This window comes from Cupressus sempervirens, chromosome 1 (assembly GCF_028749045.1).
Source record: "Cupressus sempervirens isolate cs-2001-9-10 chromosome 1, ASM2874904v1, whole genome shotgun sequence".
Taxonomy (NCBI): domain Eukaryota; kingdom Viridiplantae; phylum Streptophyta; class Pinopsida; order Cupressales; family Cupressaceae; genus Cupressus; species Cupressus sempervirens.
This window is the reverse complement of record NC_143118.1, coordinates 405,965,825-405,985,537: the sequence shown is the minus strand read 5'-3', so window position 1 is coordinate 405,985,537 and position 19,713 is coordinate 405,965,825. Positions and strand designations below refer to the sequence as shown.

At 32.4% G+C, this 19,713-nt stretch overlaps 2 protein-coding genes across 2 annotated transcripts; both read right to left on the bottom strand.

Annotated features, from left to right (window-relative positions):
* Positions 1-602: 602 nt before the first annotated feature.
* On the bottom strand, positions 603-1,907 carry LOC149578015 (expansin-like B1). Its single transcript, XM_089795156.1, has 5 exons — positions 1,742-1,907; positions 1,534-1,643; positions 1,270-1,448; positions 1,053-1,185; positions 603-954 (listed from the first exon to the last, which is right to left on the bottom strand). Exons 1-5 carry the CDS (start codon positions 1,869-1,871, stop codon positions 757-759), a joined length of 750 nt encoding a protein of 249 aa, XP_089651282.1. The 5' UTR covers positions 1,872-1,907; the 3' UTR covers positions 603-756.
* A 16,289-nt stretch (positions 1,908-18,196) lies between these two features.
* Positions 18,197-19,331, bottom strand: LOC149578014 (expansin-like B1). The gene is made up of 5 exons (XM_089798982.1): positions 19,200-19,331; positions 18,992-19,101; positions 18,728-18,906; positions 18,511-18,643; positions 18,197-18,412 (listed from the first exon to the last, which is right to left on the bottom strand). Exons 1-5 carry the CDS (start codon positions 19,327-19,329, stop codon positions 18,197-18,199), a joined length of 768 nt encoding a protein of 255 aa, XP_089655108.1. The 5' UTR covers positions 19,330-19,331.
* Positions 19,332-19,713: the final 382 nt, after the last annotated feature.

Genomic DNA, 19,713 nt, shown 5'->3' with positions numbered 1-19,713 from the left:
GCAGATGTTATAGACAAGGAAAAATGGTCACTCAAAATAAATAAAGCTACAAACAATGCAACAGACAAAGAAAATGACCTTGAATCAAAATAGCAAGATACAAATGCTACAGTCAAAGGGTAACCTTCAAATAGATGCTATAGAAGAATAAAAATAGTCTTCGAAATCAAATAAAAATGCTTATCATAAAGAAACTTCAATTTGCTATGAAATGCAAATCCATATTTTATTTCCCACTGGGCAAAGACTCTAGCTCCTCCAGAGCTCTTGTTATTCCTGCTATTTACTTTCTCAATGTAATATTTGTCTAATTATTTATATTTTGAATATTAGATATAGTTTATCTTTAAAAAATTAATTTTTTTTTTTTAATATGCTAATTAGAACCCAGACAAACTAATAATAAAAAAATAAAGCATAAATCTCCCTTATACTAGATTAAATAAACAGAAATAAAAACTAAAATATTTAATAAAGAAATATATTTCGATATGGAAGACCATATATAAAGCAAAAAAATGTAAATGATGGAAAGAGACATAGATTGATACATTTTCAAAGAAAATATTGAAAGTGGAAATGTGGTCCATTTCTCCAAAAAATACATGAGGGTAAATTGTTATACTTAAATTTTTATTTACGAACAGTAAGATGACATGTTTTGGTGGCAAGTGCAAGAAGAGAGAAACGCATTGAATCTCCCTGCTTGAATTTATTTAATTTAAATGCCACGAAATTAAGTAGTCATTGTAATAATCAGTATTTGAGCTGAACACCGGCATCATAAACAGTGCCAGCTTTCCAGTAAGAGGGAAGAGGATTTGGAGCATAAATCCATTCTCCCCCTGACACCTGAAATCGGATAACCAGGCTTCCCTTGCTGGGTGGTGACATTACAATGTCCCACACACCGCCGTAACTCCTCCTCATTGCCTTCCACTCGGAACTTCCCTCCTGCCATTACAACCTCCCAGTGTCAGCGATACAAAAATATATCACAAAATCTGATATGAATTTGAAATCTAATATATGTATGCTTTTGGTTTCTATACCTGAGACAATTCAACGGCCACTACATCTCTTTGGCCACCTTGGTGCAGCAACACCAAAGATAGATAATATGGGTAATTGCTGCTCTTGTTAATCTTAAGATAAATGTTGTATCCAGGATAGTTGCAAGCCACTCTGCCAAGTATTTGCAGAATTCATTAGCATGAGCAATTGTCTAGAATATAGAGTGCAGTGTAATGCGAAAAGATCATATCTTACCGTTTGTACTCAATGTCAACAACACCCAACGCCGTCAGTTGCTTATCTTTGCCCTGCTTCGCCATAGTTGTGAAAGCGTGAGGACTCATAATGAAATCTGTTCTATCGCCTTCCCCATGATCTGTGACCACCACTGTTACTCCGCTCTGTGTACATAGATACTCATTCTTGCATCTCACCTATTTATATCAAGTAACGTCAATCAGCATTCCAGTTTATGACGAAAAAGAATGATGGTAATAATGGTTCATGTTCATTAATTACCTGATAGCAGGCGCCACATCCAGCCCCATTTCTGTACAAAAACTGACTCGCTGCAGCAACATTTCCTGCCATGACGTCTCTTCCGTACTCTTCATATCCGCAAGCACCACCTGCACATTCATATTTTGCTTAATAACATTTCTTTTGTTCAACGATAGAGTAAAACTAAATCATGATAATGGCAACATAGAATTCAAGTATGTATTACTGGAAGTTCCTAAGCCATCTGGAGACCCATAATAAGCAGCGCGTGAATGTATGAATTCGGAACTGCAGTGACCAACGCTGAAAAGTACTTGGAGCAATATGAGCGCGGCGTATAATTTAAGACAAGCCATTTGTACTCGCAGGGATATGAAATTGAATTCACCTGTATAGGCAGAGAGAGGAATGAAATAAGTTGAGATTTCTAGGAAGTATTTATAGATAAAACGATCGGCGCGGGCCTCCCGTTTGATTAAGAAACTACAACGATTCTGCGTTGTAGAGATAACTTCTATTCCTCACCTGCTACCATTTGAATTTGACCATGTCTGTACAAATCACGCGGTCATCATTTGTCTGACTTTTTCATTTAATTGATATATTCAGAGATGAGTATAAACGATTGACATTTTCTTGTAACACTTCGAGCTTGAATGTTTCATATCATGATGATGTAACTTGCACCATTAGGTGGCTGGCAGATTATTCTTTAAAACTCAAAAGAAGTGCATGGTATTCAATTTTTTCTACGCCGTTATGTCCGTCGTATTAGTTGACGGTACCACGCGCTCCCTGGTTTTTACAATTTAGACAGAGCATTGGTATTTACATTTTAATATATACTGTATTCTTGCAGCGTGACAAAAACTCGGTTATAATAAATTTGCCCGCTTTCGTATACGAAAAAGGATAAAAAGGAAAGGTTCCATAATGTTTGTAGTCAAATATTTTTCATCTTGTTTAAGTCAGACAACTACGCTACAAAATAAATATCCTATCTCAGGTAGAATTTGAATTCATTTTTTCTTCTAACCATAGATCTTGAATACTGAACAAATCAACATAACAACATGATTTTTAAATAGTTTATATTATTTATTTGGAAACTGAACAATGTGTTTACATTTCAATTTACGTAGAATGGTTGTTATCATATTTATGTGTAGTAAAAACTTAGTGCTTTCACATTTATTAGTCCTTGCGTAAGGCAGGAGACTAAAGTTATCCAGTGGTTCTTCTCAATTAGTCTAATCTTGGAAAATTGTGCACTTGATAATATTTCCTTATGTTTGGTATAGATTAATACATTAAATAATATTTTATCAATTTTTCATAATTTTAAACTTTTTTTGTGATTGGTCATTTCAGTTTTTCCTGGTAGTCTTTTTGAATTTTAGAGGAGAAAAATAGCATAATTTTTGACATCCTTATCGAGACCTCCTTCATGATGTGGTGATTTGCATGTGCTTCTAGTAGAATATTATTAATGATGGCAAGAGTCAAGCATGTGCTGCTAGGAGACAATAATTAGAGATGAAAAATTTCATGATTGTTCATATTTTATTTCTCTTAACTTATGTTGATCAATCACTCTTTCCTTATCATATTTTTTTGGCTGAAACTCAGTTTGGTGTTTTGCTTGCATTCCTAAAATGTGAAGGATAAAATGAAATTAAATTAAATCCTCTCAATTTGAAGGTTTGTCTCTGGATTTCAAGATTTCTCTACTACATAGTTAGACTTTTTTTGAAGTTTTAACCACTATGACGTAGTAGCATTTTGCAGACATCGTACAAAGCCTACTTCTCCAATGCACAAAGGACATATATGTAACCATATTGTGTGCATAGACATTAGTAATGAGGTGTGTCCATTAATAAGGAAAATTTGTGACCAAGAACAAATTATTGCACCAGCTCCTTCTACCCATGATTCTCAAGAATTATGCATATTATATATTTTTTCCTTTGAAGTTTTATATTTTCAACTAAAACTATGTTGCTTCATAGTTTGCAATCTATAGCCTAAAGTACATGTTTAGCACTCATTTTCTATAGTTCCTTTGAGTACTCAATCTTATATCTTGCTATGTGGAGAGATCTTTTCACTTTATGAAAGTCATTTTAATTGATTTCATTGTTGTGGTTCATCTCCTTTGACTATGGTTATGTAGTGATTGAGTTTTTAGATGATGTATACATTTTAGTTTGATTTGAAATGATTAATGGTTGCACAAGATATGGTGTTGCTTAAATGCTGAAATCTATAAATTCTATCCCAAAGACAAAGAAAATTTAAATCTTTGATTAAACTATATGATCATGTAATGTCCTAGCTTTAATTTCAATGGAAGATCAAAATAATTTTCTTATAACCAAAACTGCTAGAGGCTAATTTGATTTGCATTCAACAATTTTGGATGAATTTTTTATTATATGCTACTAGTAAATTACTCAATGGTATATGTAAAGAGCTGGTGATTTTAATGATTTAATTAATGATGATAATGTATTCTTCAACTAGTGAATAAAAATGTAAATTCTTATCATACAAAGGTGTGTATTATAGTTTTCTTTCTCCCTTTTGATTTGTGAATATGTTAAGAAATGAGAGTTCGACCTAGTAAGAATATATACACAAATAGTAAGTTTATCCATGCCACTATTGAATGAAAATCATGATTAGTTGCCTCGACCATAGCATTGATAATTCTCCAAAGCTTATACTGAGTCTATGCCCATTAATATGTTGAATTACTATCTTCAACTCCAGTTATAGATTTCGAGAAAGTTTTTTTATTTATTAGGTTTTCATTTCTAGAAAGTTTTTATTTTTAGTAGGTTTCCATTTTGGGAATGTTTCCTTTTTACTAGGTTTCCATTTCTGAAAAGTTTCTATTTTTAACATGTTTCCATTTTAGGAATGTTTCCATTTTAGGAATGTTTCCACTTTTAGTCAATTTCCTTTTGAGAATGTTTATCCAAATTTTAATAAATTTAAAATTATTATGGTAATAATTGATAAATATTATTAATAATAATTTTAAGAAGTATTGTTAAAAATTTAAAATTAATTATTTGGAATTTTGATTTATTACTTTGTTATTTAAATATAACTCTAAAGTAAATTGAGAATCAAAGAAATTAATTGGCCGGATTAATGTTTTCTTTTATAAACTTGGATGTGTTTATATGGTTCAAATATATGAAAATGATTTGCACTACTAGGGAAATTTTATTATTCGAAAACCCTAGTAATTATAATACTTTGAGAAAACAAAAATGTGAACCCTGATTGAGATTGAAAACTCTGTTAAAAGTAATACTTGCAAAAGAAAATTGAAACCTTAGTTGTTATTAAATCTTGTGTTTTTAAAATGAATTGAACTATGAAACAATGTTTAAACAACTTTATATGAATTGTTGAATCGTCTAGGATTTTAGTGAACTCAAATACTTTAGAGAATTTGTAATACCTGAAAAAAAAAAACAAAAACTTGAAAGCTTTAGTGAAAATTGAACTATTGTGTTTTCAAAATCTAATGTATTGAGAAAGTGACATTGTTTGTGTTGTATGCGATGTGTGGTTTACCGATGTTGGATTTTGGGGTTGACTTAGCTTTGACCAAATCAGGATGTTATCAAAGGCTTAAGGTTTGTTTTGTAATGTCATGATGATGTTTGTATACAATCTTTTATACACAACTTTGGTGATGTGTTGCATGTTTCTATGATGAGTTTGATCGTATGATGGTTATTGTTTTCTAGTGTTCTTGTGTGAAATTGAGGTGGATGATGTGTCTTTCCTAATATAACCTTTGAGTCTTTGATGAGTTATCTTTGGATAGCTTCCTAGTTGCTTGTATAGGTCTAAGGTGATTAAATGATTTTTGTTTTTTGGCAATGTCATATTATGATATGGATTTGGTTTATGTGTACTTAATTTTGGATCAATCCTATTAGGATGATCATATTGGTGGAATTTGTGACTATGATCAATAATATTGTAGTGATTTCTAGTTTCTTGTTTAAGAACTGATGTGTGGTTTATAGTCATTTGAGATGTTTTGCTTTTGCTAAGCTTAGGGTAGGTTTTTTGTATGTTATCTTTGGAAGTGGCTTGCAATGGAGGTCAAGGCCCTAATGAGGCTGATAGGTAACCTATTGTAAGTTATTTTAATACATGATAAAATTTCATTAAATGGGTTTGAAACGAATTAATAAGGTATTGGTACCACAAAAAGTCAATAGGGGGTCTGAAGTATTAAAAGACTACCATGGTAACATTAGAGCTAACTTGTTAGTATGAATTTTCTGAACAAAAGGATATTGATGTCGCAGAGAGGCACTAGGTGGTCCAAAGTATTAAAAGACTACCATGGTTACCTTAGAGTTGGTTCATGCGATCACACTTTCCCATTTGCACAGTAGTTTTCCTACATGCTTTTGTTGCCCCTAGGCTTATTTGATACTTGTGTTTTGGTACCCTTTGAGATAGTTTTCTTTTAGGTGATTTTTTGAACCTAGATGTTTGATTTGACTTTTAAGTTTGTTATGTTGTTTAGGACTTGAGTTTATCTCCTCACCATTGTGGGAATGGACCTTTTTGTGTTTCATGAGGTTGGGTGGTAGTGCATTTTTTGATACCATTGAGATCTGATAGTTCGATCTTGTGGCTAGAATTTCCTAATTTGTACCCTCTTTCATTATTTTCCTTATGTACTATGATCGATGGTTGTACTGTATTGTACTTTATTATATTTCATAGATCATATGAGATGATGTAATCTATTTCATGATGTGTATCATTTTAGCCTTTCATGCCCTGTGACCTATATAGTGGATGATTGTGCATTCTGATTATTGCCAAGTAGCATTCAAGATAATTGGATATTTTTAAAATAGGATTCATATTTGTAGTTATCATTTAAATTTGGAATTTTTTTGTATTGATTTTAGTATTAATTAAACTTAAATGTGATTCAATGTCATGGGACCCTTAAGAATTATAATATGTTTTATGGTATGTGCTTATATGTATGTTATTGCTTCCGCTATATTTATATCTATTGTTGTTAAGTTATTATCTTTAAAAAAAATTGTTTGACAAAGTTAGTGAAACTTTAGGTTAATTTATTTTGGGTCACCTGGTGGGGCTTTACAATAAGGATATGTTTGTCCTTAAGTGGTTAAAATAAAACTAAGTTTCCCATAATATTAGTAGTCAAAAGAAGGGTCAAAACAAGGATTGATCCTCCAAACTATCAATAGTTTAGAAAGAGATCCACAAATAGACCAAGGTCCGAGGAACTATCCATATTTCCTAGCAACTATAAGGAAAAATGAGAGAGTCCTAAACATGAAATGACAATGCATAGATTTGGGTATACCTCAAGAATCATATAATGCACAAAAGGCTGAAGTGCTCCAATTTGTACATAGAACATGTATCTATATTCCATTGTCAATTTAATGAAGAAAAGTCATTTTGGGCCAATAACATTGAGACCAAAAAGAATTGGTGCTACCATATCATATACAACCAAGAAGAATACAAAATCACTAGTACAAACAATAGCACAAGTATGACTTGATGTAATGTATCTAACAAAATACAAAAGAAAGAGAAACAAATAGAATAATTTATATGACATGGAAATTAGTTTATTCTCTTGAGTTGAAGAAAGAAACAAGAATAATGTAAAGTAGTCAAACTAAGATAGATACCAAAAATACAACATAAGAACATAGCAACTACCATGATGAAAAAACTCCACATCATGTGTTATGTATACTCCCCCCCCCATCTTAGTTATAAATGGTAGGGAAGTGTTGCGACTGGTGAGAGGAACATCTGTTATAGTGGGAATCACATCAAGTCCTAAGAAAGGACTTTGTGACTCACTATGCTCATTACTAGAAGTGATTGTAAGCTTGACATAAAAAGTATGTTAGAAAAATCATTATCTTGGTTATTGGATCATATTTCTTTGACATTAATGCATTCAAATCATCATTAAATAAAACGCCTAGGATAACTAATTTTCCGAAGTGAAATTTCCATACCTTATTCAAAGGAATATCAAGTCTTCTTTCTATAAACCATTTACAAAATAGCTCTAAATCCCCAACAGATACCTCAACATCTCTTAACCAATTTTTTTTTTTCATAAAAACCTTCACTGACCAATAACCTAGGGTTCTATGGTATGAATTTTTTTCCTCTAGAAAATTCATTCATGGATTATGGCATGTGCTCTAAAAGATCATCATGCACAACCCTTTCTAGGTAATCTTCTTTCCCCAAGAAATCCCTTCATGGAGGCATGTTTAATAATTATCTTACTATAAATTTTTTTTCTCAATTTTCAAGAGATCCAGTTACTTACCCAGTTTTCCTTCTTATCTCTCCAAAAATTGTTATAGCAAAGTGAAACCCTCGAAAAAATGCACCGTTAGCTTTGAAAATCTTCGCTTTGTGAGAATTCTACAACTTTAGTGTTCAATAATGGAAAATCAAAATCCTTATTACAAAATTAACCTCACACAAAATAGCATTGATCAAAATTAATGCCCCAAATTTCATATTTTATGTTGTGTCATGGAGTTTAAAATTCAACCATCAATCTTCACAAATCAGATGACTTAGCTTCAAACATAAATGACTGCATTACCCTTTTGTGAAACTGGCCACCTATTAAGAAGGGGCTTCCCCCAATAGATACCTAAGCATCTCTTAACCAATTTTCTTTGTCATAAAAACCTTCATTGACCAATAACCTAGGGTTTTGTGGTATGAATTCTTTTCGCCTAGAAAATTCATTCATGGATTGTGACATTCGCTCTAAAAAATCATCATGCACAACCCTTTCTAAGTAATCTTCTTTTCCTAAGAAATCCTTTCATGGAGGCATGTTTAATAATTAACTTACTATAAATTTTTTTTTTCTCAATTTTCAAGAGATTTAGATACTTACCCAATTTTCCTTCTTATCTCCTACAAAAATTATTAGAGCAAAGTGAAACCCTCGAAAAAATGCACCCTTAGCTTTGAAAATCTTCGCTTTGTGAGAATTCTACAACTTTAGTGTTTAATAATAGAAAATCAAAATCCTTATTGAAAAATTAACCTCACACAAAATAGCATTGATCAAAATTAATGCCCCAAATGTCATATTTTATGTTGTCTCATGGAGTTTAAAATTCAACCATTAATCTTCACAAATCATATGACTTAGCTTCAAACATAAATGACTACATTACCCTTTTGTGAAACTGGCCACCTGTCAAGAAGGTGCTTCCCCCAATTTGCTAAATTTCAAGAAATTTTAAATTGTAGGAAAGTGTTAGTCATTGATCTTCATGAGATCCATGATCATGAATTTAAACCTTTGGAATTGCTATGTTTGCCTTTAATATTTCGGACCCACTTACACAGTCACCCTCCAACTCATTAAACATGTATATTTCTCAACAAAATGGCATAAGACATTTGGCATGCATCCCAAATCAACATTAGTAGGAAAATTTTGGAATGAAAAACCCCACCTAGCCATGTGTCATGAAAGTACTTCCATACTTTCTTTAAACATCAAACATCTTCATAACGTAGGAGAGCACTCTCAATCGATCTTCACAAGATCGATGACTCCATAACATTTACTTCGTTGAAAATCTAGTTAGCAACACTAACCAACAAAAAATAGTTAACTTGCCATGTCTTCTAACATTTTCCAATTGTTTTGACAAATTTTCAACATGGTGGCCCATAAGAAAAATGAACTCACAAATAAACATGTCATGTATGCACTTCCTCGCATTCTATAAAGTTCACACATCTTTAAATTATAGGAAAGCAGTCACTGTTGATCCTGAGATGATCTATCTAGTGCAATGTTGTGCTTTTTAAAATAGTCCTTGTCACCTAGTTTATCTAATGAAATAGCTCAAGCTTTTGAGCATGTCCTAAAAATAGTCTGATGACCTTGAACTTTTTTGACAAGTCTAACCTTTGTAGCTCATTAAAGAACTAACATCATTAGGGGCTAAGTGTCACCAAGGTGCTTCCCAGCATTTGCTAAAACTTGATCACTTTCATATTGTAGGAAATTGTTGATCGTTGATCTTTCTTTGTTCAATAGTATGTAAAAGTAGACCATACCACAGTTAAGAACACTTTCGAAGAGAAATTAGTGAGTCAACATGAGGGTAAAACCACAGTTTTAAAAAATAGGTTAATAACTTTTAAAGTTTTTCTGGAAAGTAGTTTTTTTAAAGAAACATGGAAAAAAAAAAGATTTTTTAAAAGCGAAAAGCTTCCCATGTATTTTCTAAAATATACCAATACCTTCCTATTTTTTGAAAACTAGGGAATACACAATAGTGATTTCATGAACCTTAACGTTTTTATCTAGGGATTTTACCACACCCTACTTCTAAAATCATGAATCCATTGGGTTTTCACTGTGAAATGCAACAAAATTATTAAAAGTGAGAAACTAGGCCAACAAACATGAAACAATCTAGGGATACATATAGATATGGCATACTACACCATCTCCTATGTGGTATGGGTTGTACAATCTTGAATAAGCCTTCTAAAAGAAATTATTGAAAGCATTGACTGGTTCACATTCTTGCCTATTTATCTAGATAAACTACCTATAAAATTCAATAGGGGTGATAGGAAATTTGAGCTTCCCTTGGAAGGCATCCTTTAATTATTGCCAAGTCTATATTAAAATTGTAGGTAGATTGATATACCAATAAAATCCTTCCTCACCGAATGAATAAGGGATTAGTTTGCAAGCAACATCCTCATCTTGCACATTTCTATTCTAGAGGACTTCATCAAAAATCTTAATGTACTCATCAGCATTGTGGTTAACATCATTCACAAAGAATTTAAAACAAAAGTGTTCAGGATTCTTTCGCATATTATTATAGGTGGAAAGAGTTACAAGGGGTGATGCATTCTACAAATTCCATTGCTAGAACTTGTTGTTGGATAGTTGCAGATGCACAAAATTGTATAGGTATTTGCAAAAATAACTTTTTAATTTGTGTAGCTCCTCATGGAACTCCTCCTTGGATTGATCCTTGTGCTTGTTGTTGAGGTTGTGGATTTTTGAATATCCTTGTGAGATCAGCTACACTTAGGGAATTCTGACTTGTGGATGCTTTTTCATTTCCTTACCTATGATTTGGATCAAAATTCAACTCTTGCAATTTATGCGCTCCTCAAGTGAGTCTCAAGGATATTTAATGTACCTCAAGAGGGGTGAATGAATTAGCACCAATATGTGAAACTTCTATAAAATCTTTCAATTAAAGTGCTCTTTCTAGTGCTAGTTTATGTTGATGTGTGTTTTATGACCCACCACATAGTAGAACAAAATACTAAAATATCTTATCCTCTCTTGAATAAAGTCTTTTGTATGGTAAGATTGGTAGAAGATCATTCAATGACTTGAATGTTCCTTTAATGTTAGGTCTTGACTATGGATAAGATTGATGGTTGATGTGATTTGCTAATGATCAAAATGGGCCTTACATGTTTATTTAAATTCATTTCAACCCATACTAGATGTGAGAACTACCTTTAGGTTTTGCAATGAAGTACTTTTTGGAGTTTTCAAAAAATATGTAAGATTTAAATAGGATAGGGTTCATGAATTCTATTCTAATCCTAAGGATAATGATGAAAATAAATGGTACTCTAGTGGATAAATTCCTTAATTTACCAAGCTCTAGTTTGCCAAGTTAGACTACAACTACACTTGAACTGTTGCAATCTTCAAGGGTTATGCCAAATATTTTCATACCACCACATACACCATCATAAAGAAAAATGTATATGACTGATAGAATTTAAACATATGCATGAAAAAGGTTCAAGATAACTTTAGACAGTGAGTTAGAATCACTAAAACATCAAAAGTATGAACCAAAGGAATTCAGCAATACACTATCATTTTTTTCATTTTAATCACCACACATTAACTAGGCTAAACCTAATCTAATCAAGGGAATTTAAGAGAAAAAGAAAGCACTAAGACACATCAAGTATTCACCAAGATTCAATGAAAACTTTATTATCTCAGTTGCTCATAACAACAATCTCATAAAAATCCCCCTTTTACTAATGAGAAATGGGACCTTTATATAAGTTCTCAATTATAGTGGGCTACCCAGATGATAACAATAATTGGTGGCCAAGATTGTGCCACATCTACCCTTATTAGGGTTAGGGAAAAGGAAAGGAATCTACATTAATGCAACAAGGAATCTACTACTATAGTGGGTAATAAATGCCCACTATGCATACTAGTTTACGAAAGGAGTAGGGTGTAATATATGACCACTAAGAACACCCACTATGAATTAAATGCATATATCCTTGATTCCCCCACTAGAAGGCATGAAATTGATCCAATACTATTTCCAACTCCTCTCTACTGATGCTTGGTGTAGATTATTTCTTGAATTCTAGAACTACAATTGCTCTTTTTGCTTTTCCTAAGTTTTCCTCCCAATCTAGTAGCAAGTCCTAAGTAGTGTGAATTGTATTTGAGATGATGAAGAAGTTCTCAAAATCATCTCTTCCATAGACATTTAGTTGGAAGAATTCCTTTAACTTGAATTTCAAATGATCATTTTTCATTTATTCTTCCACTAATATCTATATGATCACAAGGATGCAACTGCATTGGATTTCTCTTGCTTGATGTTGTCAACAATCTTCTTCCATCAAGTGAATTCCTTGGTAAAGCTCTCAAAATTTTCCTTAGCTATGATCACTACACTATACCATCGAAGAAAATCATAGACAAACCCCTCATTAATAACATGACTAGTGATCAACGCCTGCTTTGGGGTTGCCATCAAATTTTGGATGTCGGCAGTCACTTCATCTTAGTAAATATATTCATCCTCCAATGATTCTTCCATGCACTAGATCTTGGAGAGTGTAGCTAATGCCTTACTGTGTACTTATAGTTTTCCGTCTACATGTTTGAAGGCTTTCGCTTGAATTCCTTCGACCCAAACCTTTGCACCTTGAATAATCTGCTTGATTTTGTCAATGTCATCTACCACTTCAATGGAAACACCCGTCAAAGGGATGAATGATGGACCTTCCCCTCTTACTAGATGAGGAAAGCCATTGATGTACTAATATAGGATCTTAAATTCTCTTTTCAATTTCTCATACCCCTTTTTTTACCTTCTTTAGTCTATCCTTCAAAGCATATGTAAAGTCATCAAATTCCTCTAATTTTTTTAAGGAGGCATGACCAAAATTTATTTCCATAATAGGTATTCATTTGGAGCAATATGATTTTTTCTCTTGTTGACTATAGGATTTGGAATTTGAAAGATTATAGACCCCAATTCTCCTCTAACAACTTTAGCATATCTTCATGCTTTACTTTACACTTTTCATCAGTTTGCTCGGTCCCAAATTTCTTTTAATTCAATTTTTTCATCAATCTCTTTTTGTTGAATCATCTAAAATTGTTGTCTCAACCATTTGAAATGGGTATGCTTTGGTCCCTTGGAATCACCAATTGCACTTTCCCTTGGACTGCTCAAATATTAGTATCCTCTTCACCTCTTAATCTATCTATTATTACTTCAGGAACTACAGCTTCAACAATTGGAAGATGTATTTCTATTGCAAGAGCCTCTCCTCTAGTGGACAATCTCTAGTGTTCATCATGTCTGACTCAAAGATTGTAGCACGACTTTTCTCTGTAGTGATATATTCATCTCTCCCTCTTTCTTGCATGGATTTTTCATAAGCATTTATACTTAGTCTATTTTGCACTGGCCTATCCAATTTTTTTTCTCACTCAAATCTCATTATGCTTGTCTCTACATCCTACCTTTCAAATGTTTCTATCTCTTGGACATTGGGAGTGCCACTCGAAGAAAAGGGAGCATTTCCATGTGTTTTCTTCTTATTTTGAGGCTTTTGGATGACTTCCTCAATCCTAGGATGCTTTCCTCAAGATACCTCTTTCCCTTTCTTGGTTCCTCCATCCTCCAAGAAAGTTCCTCTTCTTCAATAGTCCCTTTAGATATTCATCTCGATCATTCATCCCTAAGTGGTCGGTGACCAAGAAAACTATATGTGAATCCATTAGCTGGTGCACCTAATTTTTCAAGCTTATGCTTAATCCACCACTTTGTAAAATTAGAAGACTGGCTTTGAAAGAGCTACGAGATCTATAACCTCTTTCCTTTTCCAATCATATGGCTTAGCTACCAATTCTAGATTGAATCATTTCCACATCACATTTGGATCTTCCTCCATTAGGTCAAGAACCTTGAATATGTTGCATTTTATAATAATGTTCAATGGTAATCTTGAATGCATGGGCAAAAGCACAAACCTGTGTCATCCTATAATTTTTCACCTTCAATGACATAAAAGTTGGATGATTATTTAGAATTTGAAAATGGATTAAACTAATGGAATGTGTAGAAATGGATGAAATTTAGGACTATAGTTTTTAATAATCATTAGAAATAAGAAATGATATATTCTCCTAATTTTTAATGATAGCTTTTTAGTTGTTGACAAATGTTGAAAATCAAGGGTCTAGTTCCCACCAAAAAACTACATGGAAATAAACTTATTTCCCTTTTATCTCATATTATGTTATAGATAACATTTATAGCTAGAACAATCAAAAATAAAAATTGGCTTTAGACATATATTTTCTCTTTTATAACGATTCAAACTTCAACTTATTCGAATCGATAGTTTTCATCTCCCACCACATTTTTCAATCTAATTCTATTCCAACCAAATGAAAAATTATAGATTTTGAAAGAGGACTCTCTCCTCTAGAAGGTCATATAATTTTTAAATTTTATTGATTTGATTTAATATTTTTTTTCCTTCACCAAATTGACATCTTCCTTAGTGTTAAAATATGTACTTGTAGAATTTTTTAATTGCAAAATACTATATCTAATTAAAACACTATGAACTCTATATGTGAATATTCTTGACTTTGAGCTCTATAAAATGGTATTTATATGTTATTAAGAAAACATCATAAAAAATAGTAAGAGTTATTGAAATGTTAATTTTCTTAATTAATTGTATTTCTTTAGTAATTGGATATAGCTAGTATAAAACATACATTTAATAAATATTTCCAATTAGAAAAGCGTGAGACCATATATAACTTAGCTAAAGTAAATTTATCAATTTCATATGTTTGAACAAATTTATGTTTTAGATAGAAATACTCAAATTCAGACATTCTGATAAGTCAACCTAAAAGGTGAGACATCTTTATACTTTTACCTACATCTTTTTTCAATCTCATTCTCATCTACAACATTTGCCGAAAAGCCTTCAAGGTGAACTTTGTGTTGTTACTTTGATCATGCTATTGATGTGATCTTGTTACAAGGGTCAAAATCCATCCTTTTTGGATATAGTGGAAGACGAAAGAAGTGAAGCTCATCTGTTGATCTCTCTACAACCTTTAGACATGGGTATACCTCAATTTTTCCTTCTCCTATGGAAATTGCGCATTGCAATTCCATGTTCTTGTTCCCTTCCTAGATCTTGTCATAGGTTGTGAGTTGTCAAGTAAGCTCTAACAGAACCATCTTATATATTGGGTACCTAAGAATTTTTTATGGCTCCATGGAAAATCCCCAAATTGGGATGTATGAAAAGCTAGGAAATTGAATGAACCAGGCACCATAATAATCAACCAACTTCATCATACCACCTAACAATCTAATAGGTAGCCTCTTTTGTAGTATTCTCACTATGCATATTGAAAAGACATCATTAACCCTTATGTAATCATCCTTTGGATATAAATGCAACTACGAATAACATTCATGAACTTTGAGGTGTTGGGCTTTACTTCTAATCAGTCCTTTGCATTGTAGTCCATCATAATTCATTCTCCATGGTAGCATGTAGATGACATAATATCTCTTGTAAAATTTCCTTGTATTCTCTAGATTCATCAACTATTCATTCAGATTGTCACTTATGAGCCTAGCCCAATCCATTGTGTCACTTTCCTCAATCACCTGCTCAACAAAATACAACATCCAAGATTCAAATCTATAAGAATGAGGGATGCCAAATATGCAACTCAGCATTGTGATCATGTCATTGTAATCCCTCTACAAGTTGAGCCATACCATTTCCTTAGGAATCTTGGAATGATGCAAACTATTCTTTTTCAAACATCTTTTGTTCATTATTTCTTGATAGAAATGGACTATAGAGGTGTAGATTCTAAATGCTTGCTCCTATGTTTTCATGGCCATCATTGGGTGAGAAGAAATCTCAAATTCCTTAGATATGGACACTAGAGAAAAATATGCAAGAATATTTTGTTTAGCATATCTGATAGTTTTGTCCCTAGGATTGTAGTGTTTGGTGCATTCCATGATCAACTCTAGTTGCTAAAAGGAAGGAGGGAAAGTAGCTGTAGCAAAAATTTCACTTCTCGTAATTATTGTAGCTAGGTGTGTTGGATGATGGTCATTGTATCCAAACATTCTCCAATTAAACTCTTTCAAATCAAGGCTACCAAGGCTTGTACCTTTGATTTCTACCCACATAATTTTGGATTGAAGGTTTGAATCCTCTCCTTTCATTCTTTATCAATTGTCCACATAATTTTGTTGTTCCCATAGGTTTTGTCATTCCTCCTTCTTGAATAATAGAAGATGCCAATACATAAGAATATGTAGAAAGCATAAAAAATAGATATAATTTGTCCAAAAGACAAAGATTTTGAATTTTTGTCAAAATTTCCACGTTCCTCCTCAAGATTCACTTTTCAATATTTTCACAAGAAACATGCAATTTTCCACAACTTAGTAAAAATTTTACTTTCTAACAAAATTCAAGATCCTCTATAATGAATTCTTAAATAATTTCAAAAAATTTAACCTTAAAGCTTGTTGCAATTAATCCAATTAGTGAGACAAACAAATTAATAAGATCACTAAACAATTGACTGGACACCATAAGAAATATTCAGGATCAATTTTTTCTCAGCCAACCATCTGCCTATAGAGCTTATGATAATGGACAACAAAAATGTGATTAAATTGAGGGTTATGACAAGGTTGCTCAGATGAACTTGGTGGTTGTGCTCATGTTTAAATCATTCACTATACCAAATTATTGTAACCAAGAAATTATCAATGTGTAGGCATGAACTAAATCCTTAAAATTTATTTAATCTCTTGAAAATGTTTAGTTTTAGTTTAATGACGAGAAATTTGATCACTAGGCTGCATTGGATTGATAAATGAATGCATTTAACTTTAATAACAAAAAATTGTTATTCTAGGTATTAACAAGTCCTTAATTTTTCCTAAATCTCAAAACCATAAAATGAATTCTTCTTTAAGGATCAAATTTGAAATTTATTACAGCTGAATGTTCTTGATTGTGGAAAATAACATAATTTTTGTAGAAATAATTTTTTTCTTTTGTACAGTATAATAACAATTTTTAGCCATAAAAATTGAAACTACAATCATAAAAATAGGAAAATCTATTTTATTTACTTTACCATCTATTATGAAAGTAATAATACTTTAACTTATGACATCAATAGTTTCAGATACATTGTTGGAGTGCTTATAATTCAAATTAATTATCCCAAGCATCATCAATAATACCTCTAAACATTTCTCAATTTATATTATTTACTGATTACAAGTTTTTAAAATAATATTGATATTATTTTATATTTATTTTTATTAATGAAAATAAAACACCTATTCTAAAAGCATATTCTACAATATTAGTAAAAAAACTCAAAGACACAAAAGTCCCAACTATTATGAAAATAGAAGACAAACTTTTATTTTTAATCACAAGATACACAAAGAATTAAACTTTGTGATTTAGAACTAAGGTCTATCAAACTCTCCCAATTTTGAGAAGGAAAAACTAGATCTATAGATGTTATAGACAAGCAAAAATGGTCACTCAAAATAAATAAAGCTACAAACAATGCAACAGACAAAGAAAATGACCATGAATGAAAATAGCAAGATACAAATGCTACAGTCAAAGGGTAACCTTCAAATAGATGCTATAGAAGAATAAAAATAGTCTTCAAAATCAAATAAAAATGCTTAACATAAAGAAACTTCAATTTTCTAGGAAATGCAAATCCACATTTTATTTCTCACTAGGCAAAGACTCTAGCTCCTCCTGAGCTCTTGTTATTCCTGCTATTTACTTTCTCGATGTGAAATTTGCCTAATTTTTTATATTTTAAATATTAGATATAGTTTATTTTAAGAAAAAATTATTTTTTTTAATATGCTAATTAGAACCCAGACAAACTAATAATAAAAAAATAAAGCATAAATCTCGCTTATACTAGATTAAATAAACAGAAATAAAAACTAAAATATTTAATAAAGAAATATATTTCGATATGGAAGACCATATATAAAGCAAAAAAATGTAAATGATGGAAAGAGACATATATTGATACATTTTCAAAGAAAATATTGAAAGTGGAAATGTGGTCCATTTCTCCAAAAAATACATGAGGGTAAATTGTTATACTTAAATTTTTATTTACGAACAGTAAGATGACATGTTTTGGTGGCAAGTGCAAGAAGAGAGAAACGCATTGAATCTCCCTGCTTGAATTTATTTAATTTAAATGCCACGAAATTAAGTAGTCATTGTAATAATCAGTATAAACAGCGCCAGCTTTCCAGTAAGAGGGAAGAGGATTTGGAGCATAAATCCATTCTCCCCCTGACACCTGAAATCGGATAACCAGGCTTCCCTTGCTGGGTGGTGACATTACAATGTCCCACACACCGCCGTAACTCCTCCTCATTGCCTTCCACTCGGAACTTCCCTCCTGCCATTACAACCTCCCAGTGTCAGCGATACAAAAATATATCACAAAATCTGATATGAATTTGAAATCTAATATATGTATGCTTTTGGTTTCTATACCTGAGACAATTCAACGGCCACTACATCTCTTTGGCCACCTTGGTGCAGCAACACCAAAGATAGATAATATGGGTAATTGCTGCTCTTGTTAATCTTAAGATAAATGTTGTATCCAGGATAGTTGCAAGCCACTCTGCCAAGTATTTGCAGAATTCATTAGCATGAGCAATTGTCTAGAATATAGAGTGCAGTGTAATGCGAAAAGATCATATCTTACCGTTTGTACTCAATGTCAACAACACCCAACGCCGTCAGTTGCTTATCTTTGCCCTGCTTCGCCATAGTTGTGAAAGCGTGAGGACTCATAATGAAATCTGTTCTATCGCCTTCCCCATGATCTGTGACCACCACTGTTACTCCGCTCTGTGTACATAGATACTCATTCTTGCATCTCACCTATTTATATCAAGTAACGTCAATCAGCAGTCCAGTTTATGACGAAAAAGAATGATGGTAATAATGGTTCATGTTCATTAATTACCTGATAGCAGGCGCCACATCCAGCCCCATTTCTGTACAAAAACTGACTCGCTGCAGCAACATTTCCTGCCATGACGTCTCTCCCGTACTCTTCATATCCGCAAGCACCACCTGCACATTCATATTTTGCTTAATAACATTTCTTTTGTTCAACGATAGAGTAAAACTAAATCATGATAATGGCAACATAGAATTCAAGTATGTATTACTGGAAGTTCCTAAGCCATCTGGAGACCCATAATAAGCAGCGCGTGAATGTATGAATTCGGAACTGCAGTGACCAACGCTGAAGAGTACTTGGAGCAATATGAGCGCGGCGTATAATTTAAGACAAGCCATTTGTACTCGCAGGGATATGAAATTGAATTCACCTGTATAGGCAGAGAGAGGAATGAAATAAGTTGAGATTTCTAGGAAGTATTTATAGATAAAACGATCGGCGCGGGCCTCCCGTTTGATTAAGAAACTACAACGATTCTGCGTTGTAGAGATAACTTCTATTCCTCACCTGCTACCATTTGAATTTGACCATGTCTGTATAAACCACGCGGCCATCATTTGTCTGACTTTTTCATTTAATTGATATATTCAGAGATGAGTATAAACGATTGACATTTTCTTGTAACACTTCGAGCTTGAATGTTTCATATCATGATGATGTAACTTGCACCATTAGGTGGCTGGCAGATTATTCTTTAAAACTCAAAAGAAGTGCATGGTATT

Excerpts from the sequence above, each read along its gene's own strand:
- LOC149578015 (XM_089795156.1), bottom strand. The coding sequence starts at position 1,871 with ATGGCTTGTCTTAAATTATACGCCGCGCTCATATTGCTCCAAGTACTT. Across the intron at positions 1,449-1,533 it reads GATGTGGCGCCTGCTATCAG|GTGAGATGCAAGAATGAGTA; the intron begins GTAATTAATGAA and ends TGATATAAATAG. Across the intron at positions 1,186-1,269 it reads GTTGACATTGAGTACAAACG|AGTGGCTTGCAACTATCCTG; the intron begins GTAAGATATGAT and ends AATACTTGGCAG.
- LOC149578014 (XM_089798982.1), bottom strand. The coding sequence starts at position 19,329 with ATGGCTTGTCTTAAATTATACGCCGCGCTCATATTGCTCCAAGTACTC. Across the intron at positions 18,907-18,991 it reads GATGTGGCGCCTGCTATCAG|GTGAGATGCAAGAATGAGTA; the intron begins GTAATTAATGAA and ends TGATATAAATAG. Across the intron at positions 18,413-18,510 it reads TGGCCGTTGAATTGTCTCAG|GAGGGAAGTTCCGAGTGGAA; the intron begins GTATAGAAACCA and ends TTGTAATGGCAG.